The sequence below is a fragment of the Nerophis ophidion genome, linkage group LG04 (genome assembly GCF_033978795.1).
Source record: "Nerophis ophidion isolate RoL-2023_Sa linkage group LG04, RoL_Noph_v1.0, whole genome shotgun sequence".
Lineage (NCBI taxonomy): Eukaryota > Metazoa > Chordata > Actinopteri > Syngnathiformes > Syngnathidae > Nerophis > Nerophis ophidion.
Genome location: NC_084614.1, coordinates 34657754 through 34672075, shown reverse-complemented (window position 1 = coordinate 34672075; position 14322 = coordinate 34657754). Strand labels below are relative to the sequence as shown.

The window sequence follows — 14322 nt, the reverse complement described above, 5'->3', positions numbered from 1 at the left end:
CACATAACACTCATCTACTCATTGAGTTAAGCGTTGAATTGTCCATCCTTGTTCTATTCTCTGTGACTATTTTTCTAACCTTGCTGAACACCATCTCTGATGATGCATTGCTGTGTGGCACGCACAAAGGTGCTTTCATCAAATGCACTAGAGTCTGGAATCTTCCATCTCTCCCTAGCATGGCCCAAAATCGGTCAATCTTTGCTTCCTGAAGAAGATTTTCCCTGCCAAGCACTTGGTAGTCCACTACTTCTTCCCGGAGGCTATCCAGGTCCCATCGCAGCTGCTGCTTGGAACTTAAAAGCGTATTTCGTACACATACTCGTCGTCGGCGTCGCCACGGCAGTATCTTCCTCGTTCTTCTGCTTCGTCTCCTTGTTGTGTGGGCAGTTGTGCACTGCACTTTTTAAAAGCCGTAGATGTTATAGTCACAAATGCATGTACAGTAGATGGCAGTATTGTCCTGTTTAGTAGTGTCACAACATTGCTGTTTACGGCAGACAAACTGCTTTACGGACCGGTAGACGAAAAGGTGACTGCTGTTGTTGTGTGTTGTAATTGAGCTGGGAGGACGTTAATAAAACTGCCTAACAATAAACCCACATAAGAAACCAACAACTCGCCCTCATCATTCTACAGTTATAACGTCATTGGGCAGACACGCTGTTTATATTGTAGGAAAGTGGACGTGAAAACAGGTTGTCCTCACTCAGGTCCGCATTGAGCTGGAGGGGGCATGGCCTCCAGCTCCGCCTGATTTTCGGGAGAAAATTTGTCCCGGGAGGTTTTCAGGAGAGGCGCTGAATTTCGGGAGTCTCCCGGAAAATCCGGGAGGGTTAGCAAGTATGTCGTAAGGGACATTTTTAAAGAGGATAAGCGATGTGATAAATTGATGGCTACATGGTCAAACAAATCAACTTATAATCAACATAACACCTTGGGATGCAGTAAATATTAATATAATGTATCACAAAGCACCAACAAGTGATTTGAGATGTCAATGCTAAAGCATGTGTTATTACCACTTATTAATGTCCTATTTGCTATGATTTCTGATCTGACAGCCACTGTGGATCCGCCCACATTTTAGTAGTCACTTATGAAGTGAATTTCAGCTCCTCAAAGAGAGATGATTCTTTTTGCTCGATTCCCTTTGGGCTTCCAAGTTCCAACAGCTCCTCGGATAAATTTATGTATTACCAAAGTATGTGTGAAATTAATTTGTAATGTAAAAAAAATATAAGTACATCAAATGTTTTTATATGACTTTATTTATTTGCTCAAAATTAGTCGGGGGTTTATGTATTATGAGTTTAAACTTAAAGTTTGAATTGATTTACCCGAAGATGTGAACCTCTGACAGCTTATCTGAGTAAAAGCATGTCGTCCTCACAGTAAGGTTTGTCTTTTGTTATTTTTGGCCGCGGTTGAAAAAATAAATGCGTTATTAGTTCAATCAATCCTGAGTATGTTTACAACAATAGAAAGCCATGAATAATTCTACAATTCATCATAGCAATTGGGGACATAAAAGGTTCCTTTTCTTCAGCCCAGTCCCGGATGGACCTGAAAGTCTAATATGTACTGTATTTATCATGAGTATGAGCACTTTTTTGGAAATAAAAAATATATATAAAATATTGGACCGATGTGACAAATAATTACTATATATATATATATATATATATATATATATATATATATATATATATATATATATATATATATATACACAAGTGTATATGAACATATACACAACAGAACTTTCTTCCAAAAGGTCTTGTATTTGTCCATGTGATGTTAGATGAAACAAAAATTGAGCTGTTTAGTTACAATATTCACCAATATGTTAGGAGGAAAAAAGGTGAGGCCATTAATCCCATGAACACCATTCATACCGTCTAGCATGATTGTATGGTATTATGCTATGGGCCTGTTTAGCTTCCAATGGATCTGGTGCTTTACAGAGAGTAAAAGGGACAATGAAAAAGGAAGATTACCTCCAAATTCTTCATGACAATCTAAAATCATCAGCCCAGAAGTTGGGTCTTGGGCGCAGTTGGGTGTTCCAACAGGACAATGACCCCAAACACACACCAAAAGTGTTAAATTAATGGCTAAATCAGGCTAGAATCAAGGTTTTAGAATGGCTGTCCCAAAATCCTGACTTAAACGCGTGGACAATGCTGAAGAAACAAGTCCATGTCAGAAAACCGACAAATTTAGCTGAACTGCACCAATTTTTTCAAGAGGAATGGTCAAAAATTCAACCAGAAGCTTGTCAGAAGCTTATGGATGGCTACCAAAAGCGCCTTATTGCAGTGAAACTTGCCAATGGACATGTAACCAAATACTAGCATTGCTCTTTGTATACTTTTGACCCAGCAGATTTGGTCACATTTTCAGTAGAGGTATAATAAATTCATAAAAGAATCAAACTTCATGAATTTTTTTGTGAGCAACAGGTTTGTGCTCCAATAACTCTATCGCGGGGGTTTTATATATATATATATATATATATATATATATATATATATATATATATATATATATATATATATATATATATATATATATATATATATATATATATATATATATATATATATATATATATATATATATATATATATATATATATATATATATATATATATATATATATATATATATATATATGTATAGGGACGGCGTGGCGCAGTGGGAGAGTGGCCGTGCGCAACCCGAGGGTCCCTAGTTCAAATCCCACCTAGTACCAACTTTGTCACGTCCGTTGTGTCCTGAGCAAGACACTTCACCCTTGCTCCTGATGGGTGCTGGTTGGCGCCTTGCATGGCAGCTCCCTCCATCAGTGTGTGAATGTGTGTGTGAATGGGTAAATGTGGAAGTAGTGTCAAAGCGCTTTGTGTACCTTGAAGGTAGAAAAGCGCTATACAAGTACAACCCATTTATCATTTATCATTCATATATATATATATATATATATATATATATGTATATATATATGTATATATATATACATATGTATATATATGTGTATATATATATATATATATATATATATATGTACAAACACCGTTTCCATATGAGTTGGGAAATTGTGTTGGCTGTAAATATAAATGGAATACAATGATTTGCAAATCCTTTTCAACCCATATTCAATTGAATGCACTGCAAAGACAAGATATTTGATGTTCAAACCCATAAACTTTATATTTTTTGCAAACAATTAACATGGAATTTAATTGCTGCAACACGTGCCAAAGTAGTTGGGAAAGGGCATGTTCACCACTGTGTTACATCACCTTTTCTTTTAACAACACTCAATAAACGTTTGAGAACTGAGGAAACTAATTGTTGAAGCTTTGAAAGTGGAATTATTTCCCATTCTTGTTTTATGTAGAGCTTCAGTCGTTCAACAGTCCGGGGTCTCCGCTGTCCTATTCTACGCTTCATAATGCGCCACACATTTTCGATGGGATGGGAGACAGGTCTGGACGGGCCAGGAAAGTACCCGCACTTTCTTTTTACGAAGCCACGCTGTTGTGACACTTTTCTTGCTGAAATAAGCAGCGGCGTCCATGATAACGTTGCTTGGATGACAACATATGTTGTTCCAAAACCTGTATGACCTTTCAGCATTAATGGTGCCTTCACAGATGCCTTGGTTCACTAATACACCCCCATACCATCACAGATGCTTGCTTTTGAACTTTGCGCCTGTAACAATCCGAACGGTTATTTTCCTCTTTGTTCTGGAGGACACCACGTCCTCTGTTTCCAAATATAATTTGAAATGTAGACTCGTCAGACCACAGAACACCTTTCCACTTTGCATCAGTCCATCTTAGGTGAGCTCGGGCCCAGCCAAGCCGGCGGCGTGTCAGGATTTTGTTGATAAATGGGTTTGGCTTTGCATAGTAGAGTATTAACTTGCACTTACAGATGTAGCGACCAACTGTAGTTACTGACAGTGGTTTTCTGAGGTGTTCCTGAGCCCATGTGGTGATATCCTTTACACACTGATGTCGGTTTTTGATGCAGTACCGCCTAAGGGATCAAAAGTCTGTAATATCATCAGAATCATATTCAGAATCAGACATACTTTATTAATCCCCGAGGGGAAATTAAAATTTTCAGCACAATCCCATTCAAGATCAGACAAACATTACAGGGAGACAGAACAGGATCGCTGACGGGTCTGCCAACTTCCGGCGTCCCTTACAAAAAAGGTGAGATACAGGTAAACAATTTGGGGGGAATGGGAGAAAAAATAAAAGATTAAAATAAAAGATTAAAATAAAATAAAATATAATAAAATAAAAAATAATCCGTCTAAGCCTGGGCCCCTGGAGAGGGGTTCCAGACTGAGGCCAAGGGAAAAAAACAACTCATAGCCATAGTACACATACCTCTTACGTGTGTGTAAGAGGGAAACATCAAACATCAAAGAACACAAAGGACATGAAAGACATTAAAGTAGTGGAGCTGATTCAACCAGCCACTTTTACATACAGCTATGAATAAAAATAAAATAAACATATACAGTGTGGTGGCCTCTGCGGTGTTCCACGCCGTCGTCTGCCGGGGTGGAGAGATCATGGCCAGAGACAGGAGCAGACCCAACAAAGCAACCAAGAGAGCCGACTCCACTCTCGACCAGTGTACAGTCCGCATGGATGAGCGAGGATACGTCCAAGGAGACTGAGGTGTCTGATACCTGCTCATTCAGCCAAGACACTGTGAAGCTTGTCCATCCCGGCGCTCAGCGCCAGCTCCACAGCCCTGTCTCTTCATCCACATCTCCTCCAGTCCCTCCAAACTGACTCTGGTGTAGCAAAGACCCAGCAGCTGGTCCCCATGGCCAAAAGGCTCCCGGGAGACAGATCTAGAAGTCCACAAAAAAGCACAGCAGAGGTCACGAAAGTGCCACCTCTTGTCACACAGTCCCAAAGGGTCCCGGACCAAAAGACAAAAAACAATATATATATATATATATATATATATATATATATATATATATATATATATATATATATATATATATATATATATATATATATATATATATATATATATATATATATATATATATATATATATATATATATATATATATATATATATATATATATATATATATATATAAAATAACACATGAAAACAAGAGGGAAACACAAAAAGATGACACGAGCACAGAGTCCTGCCAACAGCAGCCACTACAGCGGCGCCATCTTGGAAAAAAAAAATACGTGCAGTGATTTCTCCAGATTCTCTGAACTTTTTAATGATTTTACGGACCGTAGATGGTAAAATTCCTAAATTCCTTGCAATAGCTCGTTGAGAGATGTTGTTCTAAAACTGTTCGACAATTTGCTTACAAAGTGGTGACCCTCACCCCATCCTTGTTTGTGAATTATTTAGCATTTCATGGAAGCTGCTTTTATACCCAATCATGGCACCCACCTGTTCCCAATTAGCCTGCACACCTGTGGGATGTTCCATATAAGTGTTTGATGAGCATTCCTCAACTTTATCAGTATTTATTGCCACCTTTCCCAACTTCTTTGTCACGTGTTGCTGGCATCAAATTCTAAAGTTAATGATTATTTGTAAAAAAAAAAAATGTTTATCAGTTTGAACATCAAATATGTTGTCTTTGTAGCATATTCAACTGAATATGGGTTGAAAATGATTCGCAAATCATTGTATTATGTTTATATTTACATCTAACACAATTTCCGAAATCATATGGAAACGGGGTTTGTATGTATATACGTGTGTGTGTATCTATCTATCTATCCATCTATCTATCTATCTATCTATCTATCTATCTATCTATCTATCTATCTATCTATCTATCTATATATATATATATATATATATATATATATATATATATATATATATATATATATATATATATATATATATTCTAACCAGGCACTTACGGTGAGACCAATTTGCTTAGAACTAAAATCTGAGATATAGTTCTCAAAATAAGAAAAATAATCTGCCATTTCTATTGGCAGGTTATTGGTTTTGTTGTATGCTTATTGTAAGTAATATAGCAATGTTATTAGTTATATTTACAATAATTTAAACAAAAAAAGTATTTCTTTTTTAAAATGTCAATATGTTACTATGACTGTCAAAAGAAAATACATATTTTATATCCTGATTTCTCACTTTAGAAATATTTCTGAGATGTTTACACGTATGGCATCACCATTTGCCAAATCGAATGCGAATGTAACATAAACAAAAGACGAGAGAGAAAAAAACTACACCAGGAGACATTGTTTGACGTGCAATAACCGGATCGTTCGCGAACGACCCAACTGTAGTAGTCACGTGACGAGCGTCGCCCAGGTTGTGTCGAAAGCATCCTGCTATTAGCTGCTAGCGAGGAGTCAAGTGATGTGTTGATTTTTTATGGGATTTAGACATGTAGGAAACACGAACGTTGCTTTAGCGGAGGCAGCAAGAAGAAGAAGAGGAGCCACCGCCTAACATGGCCTTTATCGCCAGAATCCGAGGAGGTTCTTTATCAACAAGACATTAGCCCCGGCTAACGCTACAAAGTTTGACGGACAACAACAGCATCGCTAGCTTAGATATCATCTTGTCTGTTTCCTACAAAAGCTGCTTGTCTTGGAGTTGCTTCTCAAATCCGGGCGATTACGATTCCGAGCCAGCTATACACGCCAAACCACGTTTTGAACAATCTCGGTCTAAGCTAACGTCACGGCAAGTGAATATTTATTGACAACTTTTTGAGCAACTAATGCTAACACTGTGCTAGAGTCCAGTGTGACACACAAGCAGGTTGGTTTTGTCCTCAACTGCCATTCGTCATAATTCGATATTTTGTTCCTCGACGAAAAAAACAACCGCAGGATGTCAAACACTGGGATTAATAGCAAGGTATCGCCATTGTTTATGCACATCTGTCTGCTGGATTCCCTAATCTGTACTATACACACAACAGCTACCATAGCTTTGCAATAGCTGCGCGGATTGCAATATCGTAGATAGTGTTATAGAATTATTACCAGATAGTTTGTATAGAGAGATAATTGTCGCGTTATGTCGGGGGATAGCAGTGATGACTCGGATGCGCAAACGCATGAAAGAGCCTGGACCGTCAAGCATCAAATCACGAATGGTGAGTAAGAGTGCGGAGTATCAACCACTGTTTTCATTCCCTCGTTGTTGTCATGGGCTGTGTAAGAGATATAGGTCAGCGTGACACAATCCTAAAGTGTTTAACTGTGTCAGTCTGCTCTGTGGCTTCTTCTGGTATTCTTTAGACCAGTGATTCTCAACCTTTTATTAGTGATGTACCCCCTGCGAACTTTTTTTTAATTCAAGTACCCCCTAATCAGAGCAAAGCATATTTGGTTGAAAAAAAGAGATACAGAAGTAAAATACAGCACTATGTCATCAGTTTCTGATTTATTAAATTGTGTAACACTGCAAAATATTGCTCATTTGTAGTGGTATTTCTTAAACTATGTGGAAAAAAAGATATAAAAATAACTAAAAACTTGTTGAAAAATAAACAAGTGCTTCAATTATAAATAAAGATTTCTACACATAGAAGTATTCATCAACTTAAAAAGCCCTCTTTGGGGATTGTAATAGAGATCCATCTGGATTCATGAACTTAAGTCTAAACATTTCTTCACAAAAAAAGAAATCTGTAACATCAATATTTATGGAACATGTCCACAAAAAATCTAGCTGTCAACACTGAATATTGCAATATTGCATTTCTTTGCACACTTTATGAACTTACTTTCATATTTTGTTGAAGTATTATTCAATAAACATATTTATAAAGGATTTTTGAATTTTTGCTATTTTTAGAATATTAAAAAAAAAATCTCATGTACCCTTTGGCATACCTTCAAGTACCCCCAGGGGTACACGTACCCCCATTTGAGAACCACTGCTTTAGACCAGTGGTTCACAACCTTTTTTCAGTGATGTGCCCCCTGTGAACTTTTTTTTTAATTCAAGTACCCCCTAATCAGAGCAAAGCATTTTTGGTTGAAAAAAAAAGAGATACAGAAGTAAAATTCGGCACTATGTCATCAGTTTCTGATTTATTAAATTGTGTAACACTGCAAAATATTGCTCATTCGTAGTGGTCTTTCTTGAACTATGTGGAAAAAAAGATATAAAAACAACTAAAAACTTGTTGAAAAATAAACAAGTAATTAAATTATAAATAAAGATTTCTACACATAGCAGTAATCATCAACTTAAAGTGCCCTTTTTGGGGATTAAAATAGAGCTACATCTGGATTCATGAACTTAATTCTAAACATTTCTTCACAAAAAAGAAATCTTTAACATCAATATTTATGGAACATGTCCACAAAAAAATGTAGCTGTCAACACTGAATATTGCATTGTTGCATTTCTTTTCACACTTCATGAACTTACTTTCATATTTTCTTGAAGTATTATTCAATAAATATATTTATAAAGGAATTTTTGAATTGTTGCTATTTTTAGAATATTTAAAAAAAGATCTCACGTACCCCTTGACATACCTTCAAGTACCCCCAGGGGTACGCGTACCCCCATTTGAGAACCACTGCTTTAGACAACAGCACTCTTCCTGTCATGTCTGGACATTTCCAGTGCCTAACTTGAGGCCGGAGATGTGTACATTTCCTCCAGGAATACATGTTTGTTGTGATGTTTGCACTGCCTTTAAGAATACATGTCTCATCGAGCAAGGCTCTTAGGATAGCAAGTGGTTTGCAATGTGTTGTTCTTGTGTGTAATCCATGTAACCCAAAATAATTTAGGGCACAAATGTCAAACTCAAAGCCCTGAGGCCAACTCTGGCCTGCCAAATCATTATTGACTACATTTCCACTGCAGGCCAAAGTGGCCCAAATTAGATTTTTTTCGCAATCTAAATTTTTCCAGCTGACTGTTTATACTACTAGTAAATTGTGAACTTTATCAGACTCCAGTGTAAATGTGAAAAGGCCCCAATCAAATCAATCATTAAGCTTTACTTATAAAGCACTTTTTATATATAAAACAAATGTAACGCAAAGTGCTTTACAAATTTAAAAACAATACCATGAATTGATTAACGTGGACCCCGACTTAAACAAGTTGAAAAACTTATTCGGGTGTTACCATTTAGTGGTCAATTGTACGGAATATGTACTGTACTGTGCAATCTACTAATAAAAGTATCAATCAATCAATCAAAACCCCGGGGACTAGGGCTGGGTGATATGGCCTTTTTTTAATATCTCGATATTTTTAGGCCATATCGCGATACATGATATATATCTCGATATATTGCCTTAGCCTTGAATTAACACTTGATACATATAATCACAGCAGTATGAAGATTCTATGTGTCTACATTAAAACATTCTTCTTCATACTGCATTAATATATTCTCATTTTAAACTTTGATGCAGAGAAGGAAATCACAACTAAGTCAATTAACCGAAACTGTATTTATTAAAGTTATTAGCAGGTGACTTTTCAAATGATGCTACTTTTGGTAGCAACGCTTGTGCCCCACATTTGACAAATTAAAGTTGTCCATTCGACATCTTCCCGCTTGAAGCCGAACCACCGCCTGACGATGGACCCCCTGCTGTTTTTCTTGGGAATTAATTTTTCCTTCATTCGCACCTTCTTTCTCTTGTATAACCACTCGCACGGCTTCGCTAGCATCACAGCTATCGTTACCCAGTCTGCTACCTCTCTACTCTGTGAGGGCTTATACCTATGTGACGTATGAAGTGACAGTATGTGAAGTGTGTAAGTTTGTGCGCTTACTGTCTGTAAAAAGGAGACACAAGAAGGAGTGGGAATAGCCTGTAGTGTAATGCCTGCGGCCAAAAGCAACTGCGTGAGAACTTATACCCTAATATCACAATATAGCCATTTTCTATATCGCACAGAGACAAACCCGCCATATATCGCGTATATCGATATATCGCCCAGCCCTACCGGTGACCCATATCCCCCATTATTACATACAGTACATACGAACACAAATACCAAACACACACACACACACACACACACACACACACACACACACACACACACACACACACACACACACACACACACACACACACACACACACACACACACACACACACACACACACATGTATGCGCCTCTATGGGTACAGAAGGGACATGTGAGTAAACACTATCACAAGAGCCATCTGCACCAGGAGGTCATCAGACCATGGCCACCAGGATGCTGACACAAAAGTGCCACCACAAGCTCGGCCGATAACCCCTGAGGCAGATGGCTCATTTGAGGAATGTTGGAAAATAAAAACAATAAAAACTGGTAAAATAGTAAGAACCATGTGTAGAGATAAAGAATAAAATACAAGTAAGACCTATAAAGATTAATAGGAAAAAAATAAAAATATAAAATATATACAGTAAATACATACATACAACTAAACAAAATATTGCATAACAGGATAAAAAGTAAAATACAAATGACTTCAATAAAATAATTAATATCAGGTAAAAGCCAAATCAAAAAGGTGGATCTTAAGCCTGCTCTTAAAAACATGAAAGTTCTTCGCAGCCCTGAGTTCTTCCGACAAGCTGTTCCATAGACGGGGGCCGTAATGGTGGAAAGATGCCATCCTTGTGACTTTGTGTCCTGACTTTGGGAATAATTAGGAAATGAGTGCCTGGGTATCTCAGGGCCCGGTAAAGTTCAAAGGGTAAAAGCAAATCTGAAAGATAAGAAGGCCCAATACCATAAAAAACATTTCTAAACCATAGGAGGAACCTTAAAATTGATCCTGAAATGTGGCATTGACGTCGTGAAAAAAAAAGAAAAAGGAAGTTGACCATATTTTAAATGAACAAGGAAGTCACTACTACTACAAAATAAAATAGGTCGCCACACCTTCAATTCGATGAAATGACAAAAGATTTTAGCTAGTAGTAATGTTATTGGAACACTAACAAAGTTAGCAGTTAAATTAAAGGACAAGTGAGCATCTCAGTAAACAAACTCAACAAGTTGTGGCAACGTTCCTGACACATTATCTGCTGCCTGGTAACTTGCACGTTGAAAATGAAACCGCAATATCATATATTTTTGTCCTCCAACAGCATTGCGCTCTTAAACGCACACAGGGACTCCACAGAAGTAGAAGCGGTTGAAATTAAGTGAAACGAAGCGATCGGCTCCGTAAATTCCGAAGGAAGATTTTCAAATCAAAGTCTGCGTAGTCGCTGCCATGTTTTCGCGAGCAAAACGGCTTTAGTGTGCATGCGCTGGCGCTGCGGACCTTTTAGTTTTCAGAAAGTAAACATTGTCGCCTAAATGCATTCATAAATAATGTTTTTTCATGGTCAGAGGGGTTAGTGCGTCTGCCTCACAATACGAAGGTCCTGAGTAGTCAGGGTTCAATCCCGGGCTCGCGATCTTTCTGTATGGAGTTCGCATGTCCTCCCCGTGAATGCGTGGGTTCCCTCCGGGTACTCCGGCTTCCTCCCACTTCCAAAGACATGCACCTGGGGATAGGTTGATTGGCAACACTAAATTGGCCCTAGTGTGTGAATGTGAGTGTGAATGTTGGCTGTCTATCTGTGTTGGCCCTGTGATGAGGTGGCGACTTTTCCAGGGTGTACCTCGCCTTCAGCCCGATTGTAGCTGAGATAGGCACCAGTGCCCCCCGCGACCCTAAAGGGAATAAGCGGTAGAAAATGGATGGATGGATGGGTTTTTCGTGGTTTCCGTCTGGCTACTGCGGCTTATTCCCACCTCCAAAGACATGCACCAGGGGATAGGTTGATTGGCAACACTAAATTGGGCCTTACGTGTGAATGTGAGTGTTGTCTGTCTATCTGTGTTGGCCTTGTGATGAGGTGGCTACTTGTCCAGGGTGTATCCCCCTACCACCTGCAGCTGAGACAGACTCCATCACCCCCCGCGTTCCCAAAAGGGACAACCGGTAGAAAATGGTTGGATGGATGGACGGTAATTGATCATTTAAACAGTTTTTCCAACCGTCTTTAATTTTACCACGGTTTATCATTATACCATTTACCGTTACATCCCTAAAATGTACTGTATAGATATTTAACACAACAAAAATGCAAACAACACGGCAAATTATGAACGTAAAGGGTAAAAAAAACACCTATCATCTGATATAATATCACTTTTCTGCAGAACTTTGTGAGAATAATCTGTTTCTGCGTCTGTCTCTGACATTTCAGGCTAGCCGCTCTCTAAAGAAACACCCACCCACTCTGCTTGGTGCCTTGTCTGAGCTGCTGTGACGTGGATTACCGCAAAAACTTGTATATCACTCAAAAGCACAGATTCCAACCACGGAAATACTTTCTATGGTTCAAGACGTACAGTAATTTGAAAAACGCTCTGCACATCATATTAGCAGCTACAGTTTTGATGTTAAGGTCTAAAACATTTTTTTGCAAGTGTCCGGTGGGCTGGATTGAATATCTTAACGTGCTGTAATTTGCCCAGGTGTGTGTCAATCCGCCAGGATCGGTGTTTGTGATCGGCATTAAAAGACAAGAATCGGCAATGGCTGATCACAAAAATCCGCTGATGCCTTTAATCGGCACATCCCTAGTCATTGTGTGTTATTTTTAATTGCATTCACGGTGGTGCATTTTTTGCCAAACACTATTTATTATTTATTATCATTTTGTGCACAATACACATGCTACAGTACATTTTTTAAACTGTATTTGAGTATTTTTGTATGGGCCAAAATATTTAATCTTTTTCTTTAATTATTAGTTATTGATTAGTTATTAACAGCAACTGAAGGTCCAGTGTGATAAATTATTAACCATGAATGATATTTCTTTTTTTATTATTGCCATTCTTCGCATGTAATGTCAGTCACCCAGTTGGTATCTCTTCAAAGTTTGCCATGTTTACAAAAATAAATGTTTAATCTACTACTACTGACTGTATTTTTTTCCTTTCTGCCACCAGCTAACCTCACTGGACACCCTGAAAAGGTTGGCATGGAGAACTTTGAGCTCCTCAAAGTGTTGGGCACTGGAGGTAAAAAATATGATGATATATTTTCAGCTGACATTAATTAAACAGTTATTTTGATGAGTAACCAAATATGAAACAGCTAACACACAACAATCCCATGTTACCTCGTTGTTCTTATATGCTTTTGTTTTTTGGAGCAGTAGGCATTGGTTAAATTTTTGGTCGTAAAATGCTCCCATTTCTCACCAGTGTGCATCGCGGTGTTTGGACACTGTCTTTCAAAGTTTCTACTGTAACTTCTGTTGTAATGTTTATTATGATACATACTCTAACTCAGGGGCGCTCACACTTTTTCTGCAGGCGAGCTACGTTTCAATTGACCAAGTCGAGGAGATCTACCTCATTCCTATTTATGATTTATATTTATTTATTTATGAAAGAGACATTTTTGTTAACAAGTTAATGGTGTTTAATGATAATACAAGCATGTTTAACTCACATAGATTCCTTTCTTTCATGAAGACAAGAATATAAGTTGGTGTATTTTATTCTGATGACTTGCATTGATTGGAATTAGACAGTGGTGCTGATAACGTCCGCATTTTCAAATGGAGGAAAAAAAAAGTCCTCCTTTCTGTCCAATACCACATGAAAGTGGTTGGATTTGGCATCTCATTTGTCCAACTTGCATACTCGTTTTTAAACACTTTGTTATGAGAGTAGCATATGTGTGTGGCCCTTTAATGTCTGGCAGCAGGTGAGTGACGTCAGTGAGAGTGCGGGTGGGCAAGCAAGTGAGAAAGCGGTCGCTGAGGGCGGGGGAGAAATACATTGGCATCAAACTCCGCAGCTTGCTAGCTTGTGCACGCTAGCTCTCTGAGACTCTTATTTTGTTAGCACAGGCAGGATGAAACAGGTCTTTTATGGTGAAGACAGGAACTGTGCAGTCGGTCTTTAGAGTTTTGACAGTATGTACGGAGTCTCTAGAAACAAAATGTGTTTCTCTGCGTCCGCCCTGTTAGTGATTTTTTTCTTAAATATGAGCTTGCAGCAGCCAGCGTCATCTCACAAGATCCTCGGGTGCCGAGAATGTCAAACAACTGACGAAAGTGAAGTCTTGGTATGATTGATGATTGCTCATTTTTATGTATATTTTTTAATGCCTGTCTTGAGATCGACTGACACACCCTCCGAGATCGACCAGTCGATCGCGATTGACGTAATGGGCACCCCTGCTCTAACTCATTCTTATATTTAAAGGAATGATACAAACCCCGTTTCCATATGAGTTGGGAAATTTTG

General features: G+C 38.2%; 1 protein-coding gene across 1 annotated transcript in view; it reads left to right on the top strand.

The window, feature by feature from the left end:
• Positions 1-6336: 6336 nt before the first annotated feature.
• The window catches only part of LOC133551321 (ribosomal protein S6 kinase alpha-4-like), a 39487-nt gene continuing 31501 nt past the window's right edge, over positions 6337-14322 (top strand). The window contains 2 exon segments of the mRNA XM_061897911.1: positions 6337-7168; positions 13012-13083. Of these exon segments, the coding sequence (XP_061753895.1) occupies positions 7090-7168; positions 13012-13083 (151 nt within the window). The 5' untranslated portion in view covers positions 6337-7089.